This window comes from Rhinichthys klamathensis, unplaced genomic scaffold (assembly GCF_029890125.1).
Source record: "Rhinichthys klamathensis goyatoka isolate OS25496 unplaced genomic scaffold, OSU_Roscu_1.1 h1tg001048l_1, whole genome shotgun sequence".
Classification (NCBI taxonomy): Eukaryota; Metazoa; Chordata; class Actinopteri; order Cypriniformes; family Leuciscidae; genus Rhinichthys; species Rhinichthys klamathensis.
This window is the reverse complement of record NW_026607320.1, coordinates 68,368-95,029: the sequence shown is the minus strand read 5'-3', so window position 1 is coordinate 95,029 and position 26,662 is coordinate 68,368. Positions and strand designations below refer to the sequence as shown.

Below are 26,662 nucleotides of genomic sequence, written 5' to 3'. Positions count from 1 at the left end.
AGCTCTGCTCTAGTTACCACAGCTGCAGCTCGTCACGTTCCTGCTGGATCCTGCAGCTGATCTGGCAACCTCGAGTCAGGGAGGAGGGGGAGGGGATACACCACTCTACAGTCATTTGACAGTGATTGCAGTACTAGTTTTGGCCACAATCTTACATACAGCTCCTTTAAGCATATGCCTAAAATGGAAAAAAATACTGTTAATGTTTCATGTTTTGATGTCAAAGTCTGCTTTTTTGATTTGATTGGTCATCTCAATCATGAAACTTAGGGAATAGTGAAAGAGGGGGACTTTTATTATGAACACAGCAGGGACTTCAGGAGCAGGGTTGAAGAGGGATATTCATAACTGGAGACGGTGTAACAAGTCTTGTGCGTAAACACAGTCTGGTTGATCCAGTAGTGGATGTACCGTGCTCTCAGAGACATAAAAGAGCAAACTGAAAGCTGGAGCACACAACTGTTGCAAGGAAGGAAAAGGAAAGTAGGAAGGAGTTGTCTCGGAGCAGTTTTGGGCACAAGCTTACTCTGGGAAATTGTCTGGGTGTGGAGGCCGCCCATTGAAGTCTGCTGGTTCAGAGTTCGTCTGTGGGAATCTGCTGGACTGATTTATCGATTGAATCTGCGCTGCGAAGGGAGAGAGAAAGATAAGTGAATTGATTTCATCTTACGAACATTCGAAAAGCTCGAAGAGGATGCAGTGAATGCAAATCTGACTGTTGGGGAAGCTATGTGTTTCGGAGTGTGCTGAGGAGGAATTGAGGATTAAATATCCCCTACGGGAGTGTAACGAATGGATTGAGGCCTCTGATCAGCCCTATCGTGTGAGTGAATTGCAGTGCTTTTGCCTTATTTATATACATTGATTCATGGCTGTGGATTTGAAGTGAACACGAGTGTGGTGTGCTTTTGCTGAGAATGGCCCCAACCCCTGCTTACACGTTTGTGAAAAGTTATTATATCTGCTCTCCATCAGAAGCCCAGAGTGATACAGCTGAGCTGGAAAGTATCCTGTACTGAGAAGAATTCTTACCTCCTACTTACCGTCTGAGTCTGGAAGTATGCAGCATCGCTGGTGAAGTAAGCTTTTTAAACCACTGTCTCACTACTGTCCACTGACGAAAGTATCCTGTACTGAGAAGAATCCTTACCTTCCTGCTTACCGTCTGAGTCCTGAAGGGAGCCGTATTATGGGTGAAGTCGCCGTCAGGGCGAAACTGTGACGATTGATCAGTACCTACCCGGAGCTGAAGAAGACCTGGAGGACACAGAAGTCTATCACGTCGATGCTCATCGATATATTGTGTTCAATAAAGATTGTTATTCCTTTGAAATTACCTCTGGTCTTGTTGTCCATCTGTTGCGGACCCGTGGTGTCGGCTCCTCACGGTGGTGTCTAGGTCAGGGGTGGCTGGTCATCCGAGTCCGCCCCGGCCCGCACCGGTGACATGCACCATTTAAAAAAAAAAAAATAGTTCCAATTTTTTACAACTATTGCATTATTGACCATATGCAGGACACTTTTCTCTTTTAGGATGGCCATAACAAATTATTATAAGCTAAGTGACTTGTTAGCACACTAATCTTACTGTTGGTAATATGCAATTCCAAAAATGTGGGGGAAAAAATGTGGCAAAGAAATATGAATGACAGAACAACACAGGGAGCATCAATGCCTTATCTAATGCTTGAAGTCGAACCAATGGTCCGATGGTGTGAAACTTAAAGCATGTAAAGCTATTAAGCTAATAAGAATTATGCATAACTGTATGATATGTCTGTGCTGAATGTATGTGTTTCTGTCATGCTATAAAACATTTATAAATAGTTCTATAAAATATTTGTAGTTAATTTATTATTGTGCTATTTTCATCATGGTAATGACACGATGCAAAGCCTTGAAATGTGTCTCAGTTTGTGCCTATAGTCCTGCCTCAAACATGTACGGCATACGTCAGCCGTCAAACTTATGCAAGTTTATAATCAATTAATTTATACTCTTGGTTACTACTACCTTACATATGTATGTCATACTGTATATATATATATATAAATGCTGATAAACAAATACTCTTTATTTTATGGTTTAAATGTATTTATTTTTGCTGGATATTTGACCAAATACAGCTGTGGATCTCATTTTGTAATACTGCTAAACTTAATGTTTATCCGATACATCCTTTTTCAAGTCTTCAAGTCAAGTAAAACCTAGTTGATCTCACACTCCAAGTAGTGAACAGGATGCACACACTCATTCATTCATACATTCATTTTCTTATTTTTTTATATAGACTAATTTTTAGATGTAAAGTCTTAAAAAATTGTTCATCTTAATATTAGAATAATAATAATAATAATAATAATAATACATTTATATAGCGCTTTTCTGGGTACTCAAAGCGCTTTACATGGAAGGGGGAATCTCCTCAAACACCACCAATGTGCAGGTCCACCTGGATGATGCGACGGCAGCCATATTGTGCCAGAACGCCCACCACACACACACACACACACACACACCACACACCAGCTTACTGGTGGAGAGGAGACAGTGATGAAGCCAATCAGTATATATGGGGTTGATTAGGAGGCCATGATGGTCAGAGGCCAAGGGGCAAAGAAGCCTTCTCCAAGTCAAGTCAAGTCATCTTCATTTATATAGCGCTTTTAACAACATAGATTGTTCCAAAGCAGCTTTACAGTGATAATAGGAAATTAAAGTAACAGGGATTGTTTTGGCTTTATGACAGCTCTAGAATAAAGTTATTGTCCAGCTAAAGTTAGTTTTAATTGATTCACTTCCGTCGCAACGATCATTAGTTATTAACTTAGGGGCCGCTAACACAACACCGTTTTAACAGAAAACTCTTAAGTTCTCTCTACGCAAACTTTAAAAACGCAAACCTGTGAGAACGCTGATGGCGTGCACATGCGTTATTAAGAGTTCATTCTATAGGTATAAGCGTTTGAATATATGTGCGTAGACGTGTAGTCCTTCCCTTAACCAACCCTCAACAAACTACTTGCCGGGCCTTAAAATGTATAATACAGAATTGTATCGCTTCGGCGTGTCCATGCGAACCGGATCTATCCCGACAACGATTATCTGTACAGAGGTAAAGGGAAGGAGATCTTCACAGGGAGGGACTAGTGACACTTCAGGACTGCGTTGTCGTCGTATCAGGCGCAGGTCCTTCATCAGATCTGGATTCGGCCTGGATCTGCGGTAAACCTCGGGATAGAGAGACTAATATTAGCGTAGATGCCATTATTCTTATGACGTAACGAGTACATCAGGATTTATGGGAAGTGTTCCCGGTTCCGGCTAACCTAATCTATGCAGCCTAACATTGAATTATAGAAGTCGATAGTGTGTTATGTGTATGCTAGGTCAAAGAGATGTGTTTTTAGACAGAGTGTGTCTGCTTCCCGCACAATTCTCCCCAAAATGAACTTTCTTTGAGCCTGGGTTCAGAAACATGGTTACACAATGATCTCATATCAAGTGACGATGAAATGAACATTGAAATTGTTGTTTTGTTTAGAGCTACAGACCCTCCAGAGGAGGTGGTGTTGCCATATATGTTGCTGTCCACCAAATTCATGTGTGTAATTCTCAAAATACCACCAGTCAACTTTGAATGTCTATTTATTCGCATCATTCTCTATGACAATAATCATTTAACCATAGGTAACCTACTGACCACCATCTGCTCCTGCTGATTCTACTAAAATGTATTTTGTCATTATTATTTTATTTTCATCAACTCTCTTGGAACTCACAATGAACTTATTATTACCGTTCCTCCTCTAATGATAAACATTTGTTTAATAGTATCAATCTCGCTCAGTTAATTAATGAACCTACCAGAGTTAATCAAAGTTCATCTGCTTTGTTGGACTGGATATTGGTCACTAATCCTGAAAGCATTATTAAGTCAGGTGTGATGTCTGATTGTTTAAGTGACCACTCTGCTATATTTTGTGTTTGGAAAATAAAAATTCCTCCAAAATACATCACAATTAGGCAACATAGGAATATTAACTTTGACCATTTTATCCATGACCTGGTGTCCATTAATTGGAATAGGCTTGGGTTCATTTCCTTTGAACTTTTTTTACTCTGAAGTTATTAAAGTCATTAATAAACATGCACCATTAAAAACAGTACGAGTCAAAGGCAGACATCTTCCCTGGATTAACTCAGATATGATTAATGATTAATTAACCTTTACAAACAAAGGGAAAAGGCCTGGATCATATATAGCAAATCCAAACAACCAGATGATTGGGAATCCTATAGATAGCTTAGGAATATCTGTAAAACCAAGACAAGGAAGGGAAAATCTACCTACTACAAAAATAGCTTTTCACAAAACTTTCGTAACCCAAGACATTTCTGGAACCATTTAAACAAAGTTTTAAATAGGAAACACAAACCATCTACAAATGAGCTAATAATCAATAATGATCATATTTCTGATCCTTAACAGATATCTTATGCCTTTAATAGGCACTTTACATCCATCAGTGTTCACACCACTGTTCATTTCTCTGACACACATTCAGGTCAGGGAGCCGCTGTTCGACCCATTTGTCTCTGTCCATCCGTATGGAAATGTGCTGAGGTTACCCCTCTTTTTAAAAGTGGTGACCCATCTGATCTGAACTTCTAGTATTTGCACTGTTACAAAGGTTTTCAATCAAACATCAGAATACATTAACCGGTTTAATATTTGAATATTTGAAACGTTTCATATTTTATTTCCATCTCAGTCGGGTTTTAGACCCAACTTTTCCACCACTACGGCCTTAATGAAATTCACCAATGAATTGTTTACTTCCTTTGATAAAGGCCAACTAACTGGTGCAATCTTCATTGATCTCTCTAAAGCATTTGACATGGTGGACCATTACCTTCTGCTTGATAAATTACACTCTATAGGCTTTGATCAAAACTCTCTCCTGTGACACCAAAAGAAACTTTTCAAGGCTCAAATTCAGATTATTTGGTTGTTGATAAGGGTGTTCCTCAAGGCTCAACACTGGGTCCTCTGTTCTTCTGTGCCTTTACCTTCCCAAAACTTGCTCACAATCTTTCATTCATCTTTATGCAATGAAACTGTTATTTACTCTTCGCGATCTGATATTTCATACATTCAGTCCTGTCTGCAGTCAGATTTGAACAGGTTTTACAAAAAAAAACCTCAATAAAAATACATCCTATAGTGTTTATAAAAAAATGCCATCACTCGCATTCCTTGGATTTAGATATTAGTTTTGATGACGGGTCACCCGATCACTAAAGTTGATCTATTTAAATATCTTGGTCTTTGGCTTGACCCCGAACTGTCCTTTAAGCCTCACATTCATTTTATTATCAAAAAATCGTATGGTTGATTTTCTCTTTATCGCTCAATTCATTTCAAGTCAGAAAAAGATTAATCTCCCAATTAATTCTTCCAATCATTGACTATGCGGACATTATTGACCAAATGATACCAATTTAAAACCTCTTAATGTCATTCACAATTGTTTATGTAGGTTTGTTTTGAGATGTCCTTACAGAACCCACCATTGTACGCTGTATGGAACTCTTGATTGGCTCCAACCAAAATCCCGAAGGCAATATCACTGGTTCCAGTTTCTTTTAAAATGCGTTCATTTTAATGGCCCTTCTTAAAACAGCGTTTGGTTCCTCCTATCCTTTTCCACACATGCAGCATCCGGTTTTCTGTGTCCCGAGGATTTTTACTGAAGGTCATTCCTGTACAAAGCTCGATCTGACTGGAACAATCTCTCCGTCTTTATAGGACTCATCTGAAAACAACCTGCTCATGTTTCTAAATCAAGGCTTCTATACCATTATCCTGTTCATTTATTTATTTTTTATTTCTGTTCTCTCTCAGGGTGCAGGTACATTTTGAGTGTCATGTTTGCACTAGGGTGCACGTCCTCTTGTGTGTACATGCTCCTGCGTGTCTAATACAGTTGTAGACTCTACAGTATAGCAGAATACAAGAGTGAACTGTTTGTCCAAGTGATATTGCTTTGTTTGCTTTAAATGTTTTGTATTGTAGTTTGTATGTGTTATTGGGACCCCCTCAAAAATGAGATGTTACATCTCAAGGGTCTACCCTTTCAACAAATTCAAGTTCAGCCTTACTTTCCTCATGTACAAAGTTGTAAAGGTTTTCTGCCAGTGTTCCTGCCTCAGTTACCAGGACCCGAACTGCATCCTCGGCTTTAGCCGATCAATGATCCACTCAGTTAAAGGCCAAAATAAGAATTTACTGCATAAAGAAAAGTTGGCTTAAAGTAGTACAGTACAGAAGGAAAGTTATAAATCTGAAATTAATTTTAAACATTAACTGTGAATTATATATTCTAGATCAATGCACAACTCACTCATAATATTATATACTAATTACACATTAAATATTGTAAAGACAGACCTTAATAGTGATATTTTTTTGTAATATTGTGAGAAAATTAGGTTGACATGCATCTAATGTGGAAATTGTTTGCATTGTTAGGAAAAGAAACAAGTGTTTTCGAAATTCACTTTTAATTTCATTCTTATTATTATTAGTGGTTATTTCCTCTAATTCATGATGGGTTACTGTTGCATGAGCAAACGTTTTTCAAATGGACAAGTGATTTTTCAGAACCTAAAAAAATGCAATCAGGTGATAGTAAAAAAAGAGAGCATATTTAATGTTTATAGATCACATGCTGCAAAAAAGCACAATGTTCTCAAAGCACAAGCTGTTATTATTATTTTTGAGGGAGGTATGATAGACAAGATCAAACACAATGACAAAGGCTCAGAAGTGGTTACATTTACAGATTAAACTCGTGTATAGATTATGACAGATATCACAATTCATTGTACTCAGTGCGGCAGTTCTATGAATCACATTATGGCTCTTGCTTACAAAGACAGAAAACTAATTATTCATTAAAACAGTATTTCTGTCTCACTTAAACAGGCTGAGGATTTTTTCTGTCAAAAATGGTCACAATGTTGAATCGGACTCAAACTCACAGTAACAGAATTATCAGTATCAGTATCAATGGCCATGTCAAATGCTGCGGTAGGTTCGGTCCTTCCAGAACCACTTAATCTGCCAAAGCAAGTCAACTGAACTAAGCCCTAAAACATTTGAACATTCACATCAATAACCGAAAGAAGCTGCACTCAAGAATTCTTCAAAATATTATTGTTCACGAAATGAAACAACTGGCCATTATTTTTTTGCAGATGAAACACTTGTAAGAGCACTTTGGACGGAATCAGTGGTTGCACTATTCACACAATAACATGCTACATAATCACACTAGTTTCCAAAGGTTGTCCTGAGCTTCCAAGGAAAAAAAGACACGTTTAACATCACAACTCACTAAAACTTAGACTATCTCAAGCTATGAAAAAACTACTGAAATTAATGGCAACAATAATAAATGAGTGCACACATCAAACATTTAAATAATCAAACAAAACTATGCAGCCCTGGCATATTCAATCAGATATGAATTTTTCAACACACTGGGATTCAAATGAAAAAGCTATTGTTTGAAGCATGTAAGCAATACTCTTGCGCACGTATCCAGCACGCTTATACTCCTGTATTCAATGGTAAGGCACTTTCTTCGGTCTTCGGGTGGAGGAGGTTTATCTGGAGTTATAGTCTGGAGAATACAAGCGTAATCTCGGGCTTCCCTTCCTGTCTGAAGACATGCTGTTGTTGAAGGGGCTCTCGGTCAGCTTAGCTACACCTGAAAAAACACAAGCATTACAATTCCTAAATATTACACAACTCTTTGTGTGCTAAAGGAAGTTAAAGGTGCATTGTGTTACACATTTTGTCCTGCAAAAAGTGGTCAGGTGTTAATTGGACAGCATTTATTGGGGTTATATTTGGTTGCATTGTTGCAGGGTTATTTTCCAGATGCATGTACCTGTGGGAGGCGGAGTCTTCTGGATGAATGCAGGATGATTGACAGGATCTCTCGGAGAAAACAGCAAATGGCACACTATAAAATGAAGATAGATAATGGTTACAATGAAAAAGACATTAAAAAAAGAACAATCACTGTCCTAAAACCCATTATCCATGACATTAAAAAGAGTTGGAGGATATGGAGGCATTTACCGATGATGACAACAGCAGTGGCCGCCAAAAGAGCGAATAAAGTGAAGAACATCACTTGATAGGAGTCAATAAACTGCTGAAGAATATTGGGCCCATCTGCTCCCTCTGCCATTTGTGCTAGAAGAAAAGGTGAAGAAGCATTTATGAGCCAGCTGGTGTACACGGGTGACAGCCATTATGAGACTGACTGCCAGTGGAAATTATACATGATAAATAACTGCTCTAACTGAAGAGGAGTCAAAAGCAAGTTAATGTGCTTGTGTGACATCACAAATCCCACAACATCCTAACAACGCATTTTTGGAGCTTGGTTAAATAAACGCTGTTTTCTGAGGAGGATGAGCTTAAGCTAAGAAACATGCAAGGTCTTTGCACTATTAAAACATCCTGCAAATGTTTAACCCTCTGGGGTCGGCAATCACGCCGGCATGATTTGCTCGATTTTTTTCACATAGCAGCAACATGGACTTAAAATACTCCGTCATTTATGGTCATACAGAAAAAAGAAACATGAAAAAAGAATCTGTGAGATGTCTACTTTTGTATGTGTCCACTTACAATAAAAACAAACCATTGTGCTTTTGTAAAATAAAGAAAATAAACGGGCTATGCGTTCTGTCTCTCCGTCTCGGTGAATTTTTTTTTTCTTGAGCACGTCTATAAACTAAAACAACTCAGCGAATACTTCTCACATTTATGAGCCATATATCTTTATAAACATGCAAGTGTGTACTTTTAAATTATCGGATTCAAAACAAAAACAAATATTCTCTGTTTAAGTCATTTGTATAAAACCAACAAGATTTCCAGTTTCTCAAAAGCTTGCTCATTATTTTTAATTTGACCACGATATGCAAATATCCACGTGAAGGAACGCAACGCCCTCATTACCTCAAAAACAACGCATCAAATTTCATCAGTCCAATGCTTTTCGCCGAGGTTGGAAAACACGCTGATCTTACATTGGATTTAACTTACCTCAGAAGAAGAAGAAGATCGCGATTTGAAGACAAGAAAGATGTAAGGTAAGAAATGTATTATGAATAATATTATGCATTGCACAATATGCATTGCACAACAAACCTGGTGTTCATTTTAAATATATATATGTAGGCTCTGTGTGTGTGTAATTTATAAATTGTAAAAAGATATTTTAACCAGAAAAATCTCAAATGTATTCCCAAAATCGTGCGGCCTTTCTCTTGATATTAGCATTCACAGTTGTTTTTTTGTTTGCTGTTGTTTTTTTTTTTACAGGGACCACTGAGCCACTGAGTCCTGCTGACATTCACATGAGTCTCTGTACATGAACATGGTAAATGGAACATGGACAGGTATGTACTATGTTTCAGGAATGGCACAAAGGTCTCTGTTGAACAGAGTGTGTGTGATCTAAAGATCAGTGTGTTCAATAATGTGCTTTTTTGTCATTTGTTGTGTATCTTTGGATTTATTTACAACACAACATAATCCAAACAATCAAAAAGCCATTCTTTTTTAAGGCTCTCCTCATTCTTTGTGCAAGGCTCCTAATGATAGCACCTTATAGGGCCATTATGGGAGGGGTCTTTCGTCTTTGGTGGTCTTCTCAGGTGTGAAAAGCATACATATTAATGACAGATTCACAGTGGTTTACGCCTTCTCGCATAAAGCTTTCTTACACAAAACAGGTCATACAAATTTAAAAAGACTTTATTGTCTTATCTGAATGAGTAGTCAGGATGATTTTCACATAGTTTTTAAGCAAATATTCTAGGCTACGTGATACAATTTTCAGAAGTCTTGTAAAGAAATAATTAGTAAGGGTTTTATGATCTTATTTCAGTGATATTTGTTTTTTGTTTTTTCACAAACCACACATAAACGTCATTATCTCAAAACTAAAAACTTTTACATACATGCTGCTGACATATTATTGTAGCAGAGTTTGTGCTGAATACAGTGTAATCAGACTTTAGCCATGAAAATATCACAAGTATCAGAAATAATCACAAATGTCAGAGCATGTCAGAAAACCTCCAGGACCCAGAAAACACCTCAGACCCCAGAGGGTTAAGGATAATCAGATTCCTTATGTCACGACCCCTTTAACTCCACGGCTACTGCTCATTATATCTTCTGAAACTGCTATTTTTGGCCGTTCAATTGGGTGCCCAATAAGATACTACAATAAAAGACTACTTGTTAATGTAGCCTTGACCATAAACACATTTCCTCCTATGCTGTCGACGGGTGTGGCGTAACCAACCTTGCACAGAAGTGGCGCTGGCTGCCAGATGCATGACGGACACAGGGATGAGCAGCACCTGATCGCTGGAGCCGCTGCGCACAGACACCGAGGCCGTCAGAGCTCCCTGCGGCTTCACCACACTAACCGTGTACCTGATGTAGCTCGGGAAGCTCTGGGACACCTCCTTCTGCTCCATCACCACTGCAGGAGAACTGCTCTTCACCTGAAAGAGCCAATCAGATCCACACGCACACGTGTTTGAGCAATCTCAGACACATCAACACAATGATCGTCCTTTCACTTTTCAGACACGAATGGCCGAGGTGCGAGCTTTACCTCCAGCTGCTGCAGTGCGCCTGGCGTCCCGTAGATGGTCAGATCCGCAGACGTGTGCTGGTTGCTCAGGAGGATGTCCGTCTGGTCCGCGTAGATGCCTGGGTTGACGGGCAGTCGAGCGCTGATCTGCTGACCGGTGAAGTGACCCTGCACACCGGCCGTGACGTCCACGTCAGTCATGGACATGCTCAGCACCTTCACCTGCTGCTCGTTCATGGGCTTGAAGCTCAGCGCACAGCTGTAGAAACCTGGAAAACAGGAGATACAGATTAAAACATTGCTTTATTCACTGAAACGACTGAAGTCACGGCAGCCAGAGGTTGGGGAGACCTGTGCTGGGGTCGAACGCGGTGCGAGTGTGGTAGACGTCGTGAGCAGAGAAGTCCACCGCGCTGCTGGTGAAGTGCAACTGACAGCTGATGGAGGACTCTGGGTGGAGCAGAGCGATGCTGTCCGACTGCGACGAGGAGCAGATTCCTGAGGACACAGCAAAACTGATTGTTAAACATGTGTTATGTTGTTTTTGATCATCATAGCATTGACTTTTAAATTTGCATGTTCATTTAGCAGACACTTTCAGGTCATTCACAGAATACAATTATTCAGCATTTGTGATTCTTAGGAATCAAATCCATGTGTTGCTAGTCCCATTATAATCCATTTTTATTTTTACCATATTCTGTTTTATTTCCCCCCCAAAATCTGCGTTTTCGGTTTTAATTTCTCTGGATTTCATTTTAATGTTTGCATTAATCGTTAATGATCAAAAAAAGATATCTAATCAATGGAATTAATAAGACTTAAACAACTTAATCAAAGCCTGGTTGAGCAGCATTAGAGAGGATATAAAGGGGCGGGACATTTCCCTAAGCGCTGCCAATCACAGCACACCGGGCCAGCTAACCAATCACAGCATACCGGGCCAGCTAACCAATCACAGCACACCGGGCCAGCTAACCAATCACAGCACACCGGGCCAGCTAACCAATCACAGCCCACTGGGACAGCTAACCAATCACAGCCCACCGGGCCAGCTAACCAATCACAGCACACCGGGCCAGCTAACCAATCACAGCACACCGGGCCAGCTACCCAATAACAGCACACCGGGCCAGCTAACCAATCACAGCACGCCGGGCCAGCTAACCAATCACAGCACATTTGGTATTTCAGAAGGAGGGGCTTCATCAAGAACAAAGCGTTCTAGACAGACTGGGCAGAGAGGAGCTGTAATGTGAAACATAATGATTTAGTTTTTAGGGTGTACTATGTTTTCATACTTGATTGTTCAAAAAACACAAGACTTCATAAAAGGCCATAATAGGACACCTTTAAAGGGACAATGTGTACGTTTTTAGGTATTTTATTATCTAAAATCAATATTTTTATTCATAAATATGTCCTCAATGGTGTACAAATACCTCTGCCAATTATCTGACTTATCCTCGTAAGCGAAGAATTTATTATCTTTATATACATGAGACGGGTAGGTCCACGGAGGCTTCCATGTAGTTCCGCCATCGCGTTTCCACAACACGTTTTCGTTCAGAGCCAGCGTGACGTGACTGAAAGCAGCAGAAGCGGAGGAGCAGAGCAGTGAGAAGCGCTTGTCACGGCCCCGGCAACTTTAAAAGGCTGCATTGCACTGATTATTTTTAATGGCGGACCATACATATGCCGAGCCACAGGAGAAGAAATCCTCGACGCCAAAAAAGTCCAAAATAGAACGTAAAAGGAAACGTGACCGGAGATTACAAAAAGAGTTAATGTTGGGATAGGTGGAAAGAGCTAATGCAGGAGAAAGATTTCAAAAGAGACGCTGAAGTCCTGCTTTCTTCTCGACAGGTAAGTCAATGTTACAGTCTTAATTACAAGCTTTTTTTTCATTGCTTGGTTGTGTACTTTATTATATAGACAGTAGAACATTTATAGTTAAAAGTTAAACAGGCTCTTTGATGAATAGCAGCTATTGAGTTCATGTTTTTCACAGTCAGTAATTCATACTGTAACATTCGTTTGTTCGTTGAGTCAAGTTGCAGTTTGTTTGAAATAACAAACTTGTTCACCCGAAGGAACACTCGACGAGGTGCTATTAGAAGACATCCTGTCATAGCTTTTTGGTACATAATGGCTACCGTAGATGCAACGCGCATTTGAAAAAGCTAGGCGCTGGAGAGCACAATTAGTTTGAATGCAAAATACAATTTCACCGCTAGATTGGAGAAATTCCTACACAATGTCCCTTTAAAGTAGGCTTGGGCGGTATCCAAATTTAGATACCGTCAAACCTCCTCCCTATTTTACCGCGGTATACGGTATTACCGCGTGACTAATTAAAAATTATGACATAAGGCTCAGAAGGCATCACCAAACTGTTGGTTTGTGCAGGGATGAGTCACAATTTTCGAATATTCAATTATTTGATTTTATTATAGAATATGGAATAGGTTGTGGGATTATTGTCTATAAAAAATCCCCATGTTTTCCGTTCTGATGCGGTGGTGACACGTTCAACCAGAGGGTGGCGATGCCAATAATGCATCTAAAAGCTGTCAATCAACTCTCAGACAACAGGAGAAGATGCACATTGTCTCACACCAGAGCATGTGAGCGGAGTGGTAATATTTCCTCCAGAGCAAAGAGCGCATTTCTGAAGATCCCGCGCCGCGTGCTCAGTCCACTCAGCGTCGCGCGCTCAGAATGCCCGCAGTGACATGCTGGTTAGAAAACATGTGAAGTAGGGCTGCCCGTGCATGACTTAAACAATTTTTTTTCTAGTTGACTAGTAGTAGTTGATTTAAGCCATTAGTCTAATCACATATTTTTTGATTAAATTACTTAAATATATATAGGAGAGAATGCTAAACCATAATGAGCGTTTTCGTAATATATTGCCTATTCTGCATCTCAAAGCACACATAAAGCTTGCCACAAAGAACCGGCAAAAGTAATTATTATGCATGAAACTTTTGAATTGTTTATTAATAAAAAACGTTCTATGTCAGTGGCTGCACAGATAAAGTTTACGATGCAGACTCGCATCTTCGCAGTAGTGAACGCGCATAGAGAGAAATGCACACTTCATATGACTTAGCCTACAGAGAGCAGGCCATTTCTTTTAGTTTTTAATTGTTTTGTTTAAAAGTAGACATTTCAAGCTTTCTATATATATATACACTTCTCAGATATTTAAGGCATCTATCTTATACGCTGAGTTTCGTTTATTTTAGGGGACGCGCTCCAGTTCACGCGCCGGCTTATATTGTCTAATATATATCCTTCTTATTTATTAATCCAGGCAATTCGTTGATGAAACATTGATTAAAATGAAGATACAATTTATGCGAAACCAAATTCACTTTAAAGAAAGGCTTTCTACAAAACGTAATAAGTGGTCAAAAATCATGTCTGACCCATTCCAAATGTTTTCCGATATTGGGCATCTTATGATCCTATCTTATTCATCTCATGCAGTTTCCTTTTCATATAATCAACATAGATGAAATAAAAAAAAATAACAACATTATATTATTAAACATAAATATGAAAAGAAATGAGTTATTTTTTTTTTTTTTTTTTTACTTATAGCCTATTTAAGTGTCACACCGCTCCGCTGTATAGCTGTGTAGCCTACATGCATGTGTGCGTGCATATGGTGGAGGGGTGCTATTTTCGAATAATAATTAAATAATACCAGGCGATCTTCAAATATTATTTTTGCTTGAAATGCCCATCCCTGCCAAACTGCAGAAGTCGTGTTCTTCTTCGAGACCAGGTCACTCGTTGCGCAACTTGCCATCTTTCCCCCTCTCTCCCCGACTCTTTCTCCTCCACACTGTCACGTGATGACAACCACACATAAGCATTTTTAGCCATTAAATAAATTATATTTAATATTTAATCCTTTTCTCCTATATAAGTCAAGTCAAGTCAAGTCATTTATTTATATAGCGCTTTTCACAATACAGATTGCATCAAAGCAGCTTCACAGTGATAACATGAAAGTAGTACAACACAGTTCAATAATATTGTTGAATATTAAATATCCCCAACTAAGCAAGCCAAAAGCAAGGCGACATTGACCAATGCACATCATAAGTGCATTGGATTTTTTTTTATGACGGTATGACGATATTGAAACTGATACCGTTGCTATTTTTAGATCCCGCGGTATACGATATTACCGTATTACCGCCCAAGCCTACTTTAAAGCGACAGTTATTTTCGAATGAATGTGAAATAAATGAGCTTAGCTAAATGAACACAAATCAGCTTCAACAGACATGTGAATGGCTGGAAAGACTACAGTGCCTAAAGCATCAAAAACACGTTTTAATTTGAAATCTTTGACACTCTTCACTCTCACACAAATACGGATCCAAACTTCACTCTCACACAAGTAGTCAAAGCGATTTACTTGTGAGATTAAAAAAGGGGAGTGAAACTGGCTGACTGTCTTTAGAAACCCAAGCTAAACTTTTAACATTATCGAGATAATATTGCAATAATCAATGTATCGGCCTGCCCTAAGTAGATGATATTTATTGTTTTTTAAATGATATGGATTTCTGTAGCTAATGAGAATTGCAACAAACACTGATCAGTTGTGTTATATGACTAACATGGTGTAGTGTCAGGTACAGTCTCTCTCAGGCCAAAGTGTGAAAACAGATTTGAATAAACATTCTGATCACATTGATCACACACATCAGAAGGGCAGGACACAAACGCCACACACATCAGAAGGGCAGGACACACACGCCACACACATCAGAAGGGCAGGACACACGTCACACACATCAGCAGGGCAGGACACAAACGCCACACACATCAGAAGGGCAGGACACACACGTCACACACATCAGAAGGGCAGGACACACACGTCACACACATCAGAAGGGCAGGACACACACGTCACACACATCAGAAGGGCAGGACACACACGTCACACACATCAGAAGGGCAGGACACAAACGCCACACACATCAGAAGGGCAGGACACACACGTCACACACATCAGAAGGGCAGGACACACACGTCACACACATCAGAAGGGCAGGACACACACGTCACACACATCAGCAGGGCAGGACACACACGCCACACACATCAGCAGGGCAGGACACACACGTCACACACATCAGCAGAGCAGGACACACACGTCACACACATCAGCAGGGCAGGACACACACGTCACACACATCAGAAGGGCAGGACACACACGTCACACACATCAGCAGGGCAGGACACACACGTCACACACATCAGCAGGGCAGGACACAAACGCCACACACATCAGCAGGGCAGGACACACACGTCACACACATCAGAAGGGCAGGACACACACGTCACACACATCAGAAGGTCAGGACACACACGTCACACACATCAGTAGGTCAGGACACACACGTCACACAGATCAGAAGGGCAGGACACACACATCAGAAGGGCAGGACACACACATCAGAAGGGCAGGACACACACATCAGAAGGGCAGGACACACACATCAGAAGGGCAGAACACACACGTCACACAGATCAGAAGGGCAGGACACACACATCAGAAGGGCAGAACACACACATCAGAAGGGCAGAACACACACGTCACACAGATCAGAAGGGCAGGACACAAACATCAGAAGGGCAGGACACACACGTCACACACGTCACACACATCAGAAGGTCAGGACACACACGTCACACACATCAGAAGGGCAGGACACACACGTCACACACATCAGAAGCGCAGGACACACGCCACACACATCAGAAGGGCAGGACACACACGTCACACACATCAGAAGGGCAGGACACACACGTCACACACATCAGAAGGTCAGGACACACACGCCACACACATCAGAAGGTCAGGACACACACGTCACACACATCAGAAGGTCAGGACACACACGTCACACACATCAGCAGGGCAGGACACACACGTCACACACATCAGAAGGTCAGGACACACACGCCACACACATCAGAAGGTCAGGACACACACGTCACACACATCAGCAGGGCAGGACACACACGTCACACACATCAGAAGGTCAGGACTAGGGTTGGGTATCGTTTGAATTTGAACGATTCCAATTCCGATTCCTTGTTTTGATTCCGGTTCCTAACGATTCTCGATTCCGATTCTTTTAAGAGGCGGGGTCAAAAAAGTTAAGGATATTTTAAATGAGCTAGCTAACCAACAGTCTTTCTGAAGGAAATAGTCTGACCTTCTCCATCAATTTTAATTCTATGAACTTTTAACTTTTTATGAACTTTACTATGAATTTCTCACAGGGCTGTTTTCAACTACAATATAAATATCAAATCTATGAACTTGAATATAAATATTATAAATTATGAATATATTTTCACAGGGGTACACTTTCCTCAAGAGAGCTTTATTTTTGAAAACCTCATGAAAACACATTTACACATGAGTGTATGATGCTGCAGATACTTGAGCATGTTACCGTGCTCCCACTGAAGGGCTAACCTAGGGCTGTCAAAATTGCTCAAAAATGACGTTCGAATATTCCCTCTAAAGAAACCACATATATTCGAACTATTCGAACATCTGGTTGCGCATTTTGTCAATGACGCGCATTACGTCAATAACAGGACAAATTAATACAAAGAGACATAACTACTTGTATAGGTAGTTTAAGTTTAAACATATTTGACAACGTATTAACTTACACAAAAAAAAGTAAATCAACTAATGGCCAAGACCGCAGACCTCACTCTCGCTCAACCGCAGTCTCTCTCTCTCTCTCTCTTGCCCTCACGCTCTCTGCGCTTAACGGTTTAAATGAACAACAATAAACAAATGTTGAGTGCTGGATCAAGAGTTTTGTGCAAGCAATTTAAGGTCACGACTCTTGTCCTAAATATAGCAGGCTTCATTCAGTGATTGAAACAAATATTATTAACATTAATTGAAGTTTTACAGTATATATAACCGACATTGATCGCTCCGAGCGAGCTGTGGTAAACTGCTGGCTATTTTTTCGGGGGCGTCGGGCCACGCCCCCTTGGCGGGCTCTGACGTGTCTGATGTAATGCTAGCTCATTGGCGCACACGTTGGAGGCGCCCGTGCCATTGGATGTGCAGTTGCCGCAGCACAGCCAATGAGTGAGCCAGACACTCACAGTGCTAGCTGTGCAGCTGGAAAATGCGTTTTGCCACTCGAAAAGCAGACAGCCGTGCTTCTGCTACCGCGGGCGTGTCCGGTCGGCGGACTGTGAATCGAAACTAGGAATCGAAATTTAAACTTTTGAACGATTCCGGGAAAATCGAAAAGCTAGTCCCGGTTCCAATCGATACTCGATACTCGATACCCAAGCCTAGTCAGGACACACACGTCACACACATCAGAAGCGCAGGACACACACGTCACACACATCAGAAGGGCAGGACACACACGTCACACACATCAGCAGGGCAGGACACACACGTCACACACATCAGAAGGGCAGGACACACGCGTCACACACATCAGCAGGGCAGGACACACGTCACACACATCAGAAGGGCAGGACACAAACGCCACACACATCAGAAGGGCAGGACACACACGCCACACACATCAGCAGAGCAGGACACACACGTCACACACATCAGAAGGGCAGGACACACACGTCACACACATCAGCAGAGCAGGACACACACGTCACACACATCAGAAGGGCAGGACACACACGTCACACACATCAGCAGGGCAGGACACACACGTCACACACATCAGCAGAGCAGGACACACACGTCACACACATCAGAAGGGCAGGACACACACGTCACACACATCAGCAGGGCAGGACACACACGTCACACACATCAGAACGGCAGGACACACACGTCACACACATCAGAAGGGCAGGACACACACGTCACACACATCAGAAGGTCAGGACACACACGTCACACACATCAGTAGGTCAAGACACACACGTCACACACATCAGAAGGGCAGGACACACACGTCACACACATCAGAAGGTCAGGACACACACGTCACACACATCAGAAGGGCAGGACACACACGTCACACACATCAGAAGGGCAGGACACACACGTCACACACATCAGCAGGGCAGGACACACACGTCACACACATCAGAAGGGCAGGACACACACGTCACACACATCAGCAGGGCAGGACACACACGTCACACACATCAGCAGGGCAGGACACACACGTCACACACATCAGCAGAGCAGGACACACACGTCACACACATCAGAAGGGCAGGACACACACGTCACACACATCAGAAGGGCAGGACACACAAGTCACACACATCAGAAGGGCAGGACACACACGTCACACAGACACAGCACATAAGCATGAAGTCAGTGTGAGGACTACAGCGACTCAAGCAGGGATCTGTACCAATGAGGTTGCTCCCGGTGTCCCTGGTTGACATCAAGACTTTGGAGTCTCTGTCCTTCTTCACTGAGGGGGACATGACAGAGGTCCGAGTCGCAACTTCAATAAAAACCTAAAGAAAGCACAATGTTTCAATTACAATAATGACTGTCTTCAGTTTAACAGGAATCCCCATTTAGACCACTGTCTTTTCATGATTTTTCCTAAATATCTTCTTCGGAATATCTCCAAAGGAAGGACCTGATTGTGATGTCTCACCTCTCTGTAAGTGCGGAGCTGTCCTGGTAGGTCGTAGTAGACGGTGACGGTGCCCTTGTCTCGGGCCACTGCGGCTCCAGTCCTGGGATCGACCTCCAGCACAGCACTGGACGAGGAGCTCCACACACCCGACGCACCTGACCATGACAAACACAACACTCACAGAGAGCCTGCACAAACGCTCAGTTTGGGCTGAAATATAGTAGTGTGTAGTGTTTTTCAGGTTTCTGTGTCCTGTCTTACCCTCCTGATTAATAATCTGTGCAGAAAAGCACACCACATCTCCCACGAGCAGCCGCTGGGCTTCGGCTGGATGGATGGCATGCTGGACGGGTAGAGCGATGAAGTCAGCGAGTCCCGCTTGCTCCGAGTCCCACACCCCCAGCAGAGTCAGTCCCACATTGACCGTCCGCACCGTCAGCGTGCCGTTACTCGAACCCTTACCCACCTGCACCAAATCATCCCTGCACACATCATATAGACGGCTAAAAACATTAATAAAACATAAATATTTATTTTATTAAAATTTATAAAAAATCATGGATCAAACTAAATAAAAGCATACCCACAGATTTTTCTTAATATTCTTTTGCATAAATATACATTTGAATTGTCTGCAATTACCACCTTTAATATAGTATATTATAATGTTGAGACGCATTTGTAAATAAACATTCATTTGTGAAGAGTCCTTAGGCCTCCAGATCTACACGGTTACTTCTTCCACATTTACCACAGGCCATATAATGCATATCTGTTTAGATTACAATTTAATTCCAGCAAAACGTCTCCACTGCGAGCATCGTCACTGTACACAGGCTTGTCAGCGGTGCCTCTAGACAATTTTCTGGTGGCAAAAGTCAAAATACACTGAATACACTGAAAAAGTGGTAACGTGCAACTTATTTCAAGGATCTTTTTGTACTTGATCAAACTTTTTTGCATTATTTTCCTGTTATCACTGTAAAGCTGCTTTAAAACAATCTATATTGTAAATTAATGTGACTCGACTTGATCTAACCCAGTGGTTCCCAACCTCTTTAAAGTGGCGTACCCCTTAATTAAGGCACAATATTTGCCCCCTAAATTGATTTTCCAGTGCATTTTTTACCTTTATGAATAAAAAAATGTTCAATAGAGAAATATGCAATGATGGTAAAAAAGAAGTGATACTTTTGAATATTAAACTCAAACCGCCAGTAGGTGGCAGTAAGTCACTGTCAATGGGCAAGCCATCTAGTAATTCATTCATCAGTAACGAAGCAACTGGCTGCATTTATGAATGAATCATTGAATGATTGACTCTCACGATTCGTTCAAAGCTGCAGAATTGTTCACGAAACACAGATGTGTGCTGTAGTTCTGCTGTGGCTTTCGTTGGAACTATTATTTCATTACAAAATAAGGTAAATACTGACAGTACTGTGTTTAAGTGTACGTTTTGTTTGTTGATCTGTTGTATAATGTCAAGTTTGCAATAGTGTGAATCTTGTGCAATCGTGTGGATATTTGGGAACAATTGCATTCTTGCTCATTATCAACTCACAAAGGGTATGTTTTTGTAAGTCTTAAATCGATCTCAATCCACTGTCTATATTTGTTCTTCATGAGAGTACGTACTAAATCCCCACTTTTACAAAGGTACATCGTCTAGAACCGCAGTAATGCAGTGAGATTTGCTAAGGCAGCAATACTCTGCACACAGCCTATAACATGCACACAGCTTGTGTGGATGCAGTCAGTTTACACTGCAAAGGATGAGATCATTTGATTGGATGTCATGTATTTACAGTCTTTTGCCAGTTAGAAATACATGCTCAGTTTTGATATTATTTTAAGGTAGGGTAGAATTAAATGAACGGCAAGACTCAGCATTTTGTACCCCCTTCTGTCACCTCACGTACCCCAGTTTGGGAACCACTGATCTAACCCATAAAAATGACTTCCTTTAAAGCACTTTGTCGGGCTTATAATCAGATAAAATGACATTTTAGACGTGCAATAAACAGATAATTTAGATGTCCTCACATAAAGCACACTATTTAGGTAATGTGAAAAAAATCTTTTTATAGCACGAACTGCAAAAACAAAAACCTTTACAGTTTCCTGTGATTGTACTTCCTGTGTAAATTCATTGACACAGTCTTGCATTCATTGGCACAGTTTTTTTAGGGGTGGCAGCACTGATTTGTCTTGCAGTGTGTGACTGTGTGAGTGTTTGCATGTCATGCCGAGGGTTTGAGTTTGCTGCACCTGTTGGTGGAGAAGCTGAGCAGTGAGTTGTGGCTGTGTAAGGTTTCTCCTGTGCTGTCGTGGAAATGAACGGTGAAGGTCAGAACGGCTCCCAGCGGGATGGCGGACACAGTCTCTCTGTTAGACGTGTACATCACTGGACTCGTGCTCAGACGCAGGTATGACACGGTCACCACCTTAAACAACAAAACACAAACACTGCTGACTCCCAATAATTACCAACACATTCAGTTAAGAACTACTGTGAATTACAAAATATAAATATAAGAGTGATAATGTGCAGTCAGCCAGTTATTAGTCTCAAAACATTTAATAAGCAATATTAATCTGCAATTTAAGTTACTTATCCTCTATTTTGTTCTCCGTTTATTAGGTTCTGTAAAATGCACTTAAATTTGCTAAAGGATCATCTGTTTGAAGACTGTATTGCACTAGCATAGCTTCATGCATGTCGCAGTGTTACCTTCACAGCGATGATGATGGTTTGATTGACGCCGAATGTTTCCTGCGAGCTAATCTGTAAGGATGCTGTTCCTGTCAGAGATCCAGACGTCAGAAGACCTTTATCATCCACTTGAATGAGAGCAGCTCTGTCCGGACAATCCAGCACACGGTACGACAGGGACCCCTGTCCATCTCTACAGGAAATAACACAGTTGACGCGGAAAGAAATACACAAACTGAACCAATTTTGTCTGTCAAGTTACTCAATATCATTCAATGGATCTCTCGAATACTTAAATCTATGGAAGCTTGTTCACGCCACAGAATAAAAAATAATAAAGGTAATTGCGACTTTTTATCTCACAATTCTGAAATTATAACACGCAATTGGGAGATATAAAGTCCGAATTGCGAGTTTATTTCTCGCAATTGTGAGTTTATATCACGCAATTCTGACTTTATAACACGCAATTCTGAGTATGATGTAAATGTAAACTTGCAATTATCTTTTAAAATGTTTTATTCTGTGGCAGAAACAAGCGTACAATTACATATATTAATTAGAATTAAATAGATTTGTATGGAATATATTTAGGTCAAATATTTCTAAATAATGACTGTTGTCCAGGGCAACTCTGTATAACTGACCATTATCCAGGAAACCTGTGTTGTCTGTTTCTGCAGTTTTTACACACACACACACACACACACACACACACACACACACACACACACACACACACACACACACACACACACACACACACACACACACACACACACACGATAGTTTAGTTAAAAACACTATTTAACTGTGAATCCATAATGAATTTGAATTGAAGACACTCTTAATTAAACACATAAATCGTGGCCTGTACTGTATTTCACACTAGATTATTACTGATATGCTGGTCATAATGTGTTTACTGTATTTTGTCTTTGTAGGGCACTACAGCTCACATTCATGACAAAGCAACATGGATGTGTGATGTTGTCCAGTTCAAACACAGCAAGTCAGCTGTATGTGTTGAGCTGTATCTATACGTGTTGAGCTGTATCTATACGTGTTGAGCTGTATATGTGTTGATCTGTGTCTATACGTGTTGATCTGTGTCTATACGTGTTGATCTGTGTCTATACGTGTTGATCTGTGTCTATACGTGTTGATCTGTGTCTATACGCGTTGAGCTGCCTCTATACGCGTTGAGCTGCCTCTATACGCGTTGAGCTGCCTCTATACGCGTTGAGCTGCCTCTATACGCGTTGAGCTGCCTCTATACGCGTTGAGCTGCCTCTATACGCGTTGAGCTGCCTCGCTGCCTCTATACGCGTTGAGCTGCCTCGCTGCCTCTATACGCGTTGAGCTGCCTCGCTGCCTCTATACGCGTTGAGCTGCCTCGCTGCCTCTATACGCGTTGAGCTGCCTCGCTGCCTCTATACGCGTTGAGCTGCCTCGCTGCCTCTATACGCGTTGAGCTGCCTCGCTGCCTCTATACGTGTTGAGCTGCCTCGCTGCCTCTATACGCGTTGAGCTGCCTCGCTGCCTCTATACGCGTTGAGCTGCCTCGCTGCCTCTATACGCGTTGAGCTGCCTCTATACGCGTTGAGCTGCCTCTATACGCGTTGAGCTGCCTCTATACGCGTTGAGCTGCCTCTATACGCGTTGAGCTGCCTCTATACGCGTTGAGCTGCCTCGCTGCCTCTATACGTGTTGAGCTGCCTCTATACGTGTTGAGGTGCCTCTATACGTGTTAAGCTGCCTCTATACGTGTTGAGCTGCGTGTTGAGCTGCCTCTATACGTGTTGAGCTGCGTGTTGAGCTGCCTCTATACGTGTTGAGCTGCCTCTATACGCGTTGAGCTGCCTCTATACGCGTTGAGCTGCCTCGCTGCCTCTATACGTGTTGAGCTGCCTCTATACGTGTTGAGGTGCCTCTATACGTGTTGAGCTGCCTCTATACGTGTTGAGCTGCCTCTATACGTGTTGAGCTGCGTGTTGAGCTGCCTCTATACGTGTTGAGCTGCGTCTATACGTGTTGAGCTGCGTCTATACGTGTTGAGCTGCGTCTATACGTGTTGAGCTGCATCTATACGCGTTGAGCTGCATCTATACGTGTTGATCTGCGTCTATACGTGTTAAGCTGCATCTATACGTGTTGAGCTGCCTATACGCGTTGAGCTGCCTCTATACGTGTTGAGCTGCCTCTATACGTGTTGATCTGCGTCTATACGTGTTGAGCTGCATCTATACGTGTTGAGTTGTCTATACGCGTTGAGCTGCATCTATACGCGTTGAGCTGCCTCTATACGCGTTGAGCTGCCTCTATACGCGTTGAGCTGCATCTATACGTGTTGAGCTGTCTATACGCGTTGAGCTGCATCTATACGCGTTGAGCTGCATCTATACGTGTTGATCTGTATCTATACGTATACGTGTTGAGATGTATCTATACGTGTTGAGGTGTATCTATACGTGTTGAGGTGTATCTATACGTGTTGAGGTGTTTCTATACGTGTTGAGGTGTATCTATACGTGTTGAGGTGTATCTATAGGTGTATCTATACGTGTTGAGGTGTATCTATACGTGTTGAGCTGTCTCTATACGTGTTGAGGAGTATCTATACGTGTTGAGCTGTCTCTATACGTGTTGAGGTGTACCTATACGTGTTGAGATGTCTCTATACGTGTTGAGGTGTATCTATACGTGTTGAGCTGTCTCTATACGTGTTGAGCTGTCTCTATACGTGTTGAGCTGTCTCTATACGTGTTGAGCTGTCTCTATACGTGTTGAGCTGCATCTATACGTGTTGAGCTGTCTCTATGCGTGTTGAGCTGTCTCTATGCGTGTTGAGCTGTCTCTATGCGTGTTGAGCTGTCTCTATGCGTGTTGAGCTGTCTCTATACGTGTTGAGCTGTCTCTATGCGTGTTGAGCTGTCTCTATACGTGTTGAGCTGTATCTATACGTGTTGAGCAGTATCTATACGTGTTGAGCTGCCTCTATACGTGTTGAGCTGCCACTATACGTGTTGAGCTGTCTCTATACGTGTTGAGCTGTATCTATATGTCAACACATGTATACGTATAGATCTGTATCTATACGTGTTGAGCTGTATCTATACGTGTTGAGCTGTCTCTTTACGTGTTGAGCTGTATCTATACGTGTTGAGCTGTATCTATACGTGTTGAGCTGTATCTCTATGTGTTGAGCTGTATCTCTATACGTGTTGAGCTGCCTCTATACGTGTTGAGCTGCATCTATACGTGTTGAGCTGTCTCTATGCGTGTTGAGCTGTCCCTATGCGTGTTGAGCTGTCTCTATGCGTGTTGAGCTGTCTCTATACGTGTTGAGCTGCCTCTATACGTGTTGAGCTGCATCTATACGTGTTGAGCTGCATCTATACGTGTTGAGCTGTATCTCTATGTGTTGAGCTGTATCTCTATGTGTTGAGCTGTCCCTATGCGTGTTGAGCTGTCTCTATGCGTGTTGAGCTGTCTCTATACGTGTTGAGCTGCCTCTATACGTGTTGAGCTGTATCTATACGTGTTGAGCTGTATCTCTATGTGTTGAGCTGTATCTCTATACGTGTTGAGCTGCCTCTATACGTGTTGAGCTGCCTCTATACGTGTTGAGCTGCATCTATACGTGTTGAGCTGTCTCTATGCGTGTTGAGCTGTCCCTATGCGTGTTGAGCTGTCTCTATGCGTGTTTAGCTGTCTCTATACGTGTTGAGCTGTCTCTATACGTGTTGAGCTGTCTCTATACGTGTTGAACACTGTTGAGCTGTCTCTATACTTGTTGAGCTGTCTCTATACGTGTTGAGATGTATCTATACGTGTTGAGCTGTCTCTCTACGTTTTGAGCTGTCTCTATACGCGTTGAGCTGTATCTCTATGTGTTGAGATGCATCTATACGTGTTGAGCTGTCTCTATACGTGTTGAGCTGTATCTCTATACGTGTTGAGCTGTCTCTATACGTGTTGAGCTGTCTCTATACTTGTTGAGCTGTCTCTATACTTGTTGAGCTGTCTCTATACGTGTTGAGCTGTCTCTATACGTGTTGAGCTGTCTCTATACGTGTTGAGATGTATCTATACGTGTTGAGCTGTCTCTCTACGTGTTGAGCTGTCTCTATACGCGTTGAGCTGTATCTCTATGTGTTGAGATGCATCTATACGTGTTGAGCTGTATCTCTATGTGTTGAGATGTATCTATACGTGTTGAGCTGTCTCTATACGTGTTGAGCTGCATCTATACGTGTTGATCTGTATCTATACGTATACGTGTTGAGGTGTATCTATACGTGTTGAGGTGTGTTGAGGTGTATCTATACGTGTTGAGGTGTATCTATACGTGTTGAGGTGTCTCTATACGTGTTGATCTGTATCTATACGTGTTGATCTGTATCTATACGTGTTGATCTGTATCTCTATGTGTTGAGCTGTCTCTATACGTGTTGATCTGTATCTCTATGTGTTGAGCTGTATCTATACGTGTTGAGCTGTATCTATACGTGTATCTATACGTGTTGAGCTGTATCTATACGTGTTGAGTAGTGTTGTTTTTGGCGGCCTGTTTTAATTTGAGTTTTAGTCTA

At 41.7% G+C, this 26,662-nt stretch overlaps 1 protein-coding gene across 2 annotated transcripts in view; it reads right to left on the bottom strand.

The window, feature by feature from the left end:
- Nucleotides 1-6,689: 6,689 nt before the first annotated feature.
- nup210 (nucleoporin 210) overlaps nt 6,690-26,662 on the bottom strand; it is a 51,194-nt gene continuing 31,221 nt past the window's right edge. The window contains exons 30-41 of one of the 2 annotated variants that reach the window (XR_008806453.1): nt 22,086-22,260; nt 21,623-21,798; nt 19,613-19,833; nt 19,370-19,506; nt 19,115-19,223; nt 11,052-11,198; nt 10,722-10,969; nt 10,404-10,608; nt 8,156-8,272; nt 7,962-8,036; nt 7,553-7,778; nt 6,690-7,521 (exon numbers count right to left, since the gene is read on the bottom strand). Coding sequence is in view for 1 of the 2 variants with exons in the window: in XM_056244690.1 (XP_056100665.1) it covers nt 7,675-7,778; nt 7,962-8,036; nt 8,156-8,272; nt 10,404-10,608; nt 10,722-10,969; nt 11,052-11,198; nt 19,115-19,223; nt 19,370-19,506; nt 19,613-19,833; nt 21,623-21,798; nt 22,086-22,260 (1,714 nt within the window). In the remaining variant the exon portion in view is untranslated. Of the gene's footprint in view, nt 7,779-7,961; nt 8,037-8,155; nt 8,273-10,403; nt 10,609-10,721; nt 10,970-11,051; nt 11,199-19,114; nt 19,224-19,369; nt 19,507-19,612; nt 19,834-21,622; nt 21,799-22,085; nt 22,261-26,662 lie in introns of both variants that reach the window. The other variant, XM_056244690.1, reaches the window with a different exon arrangement.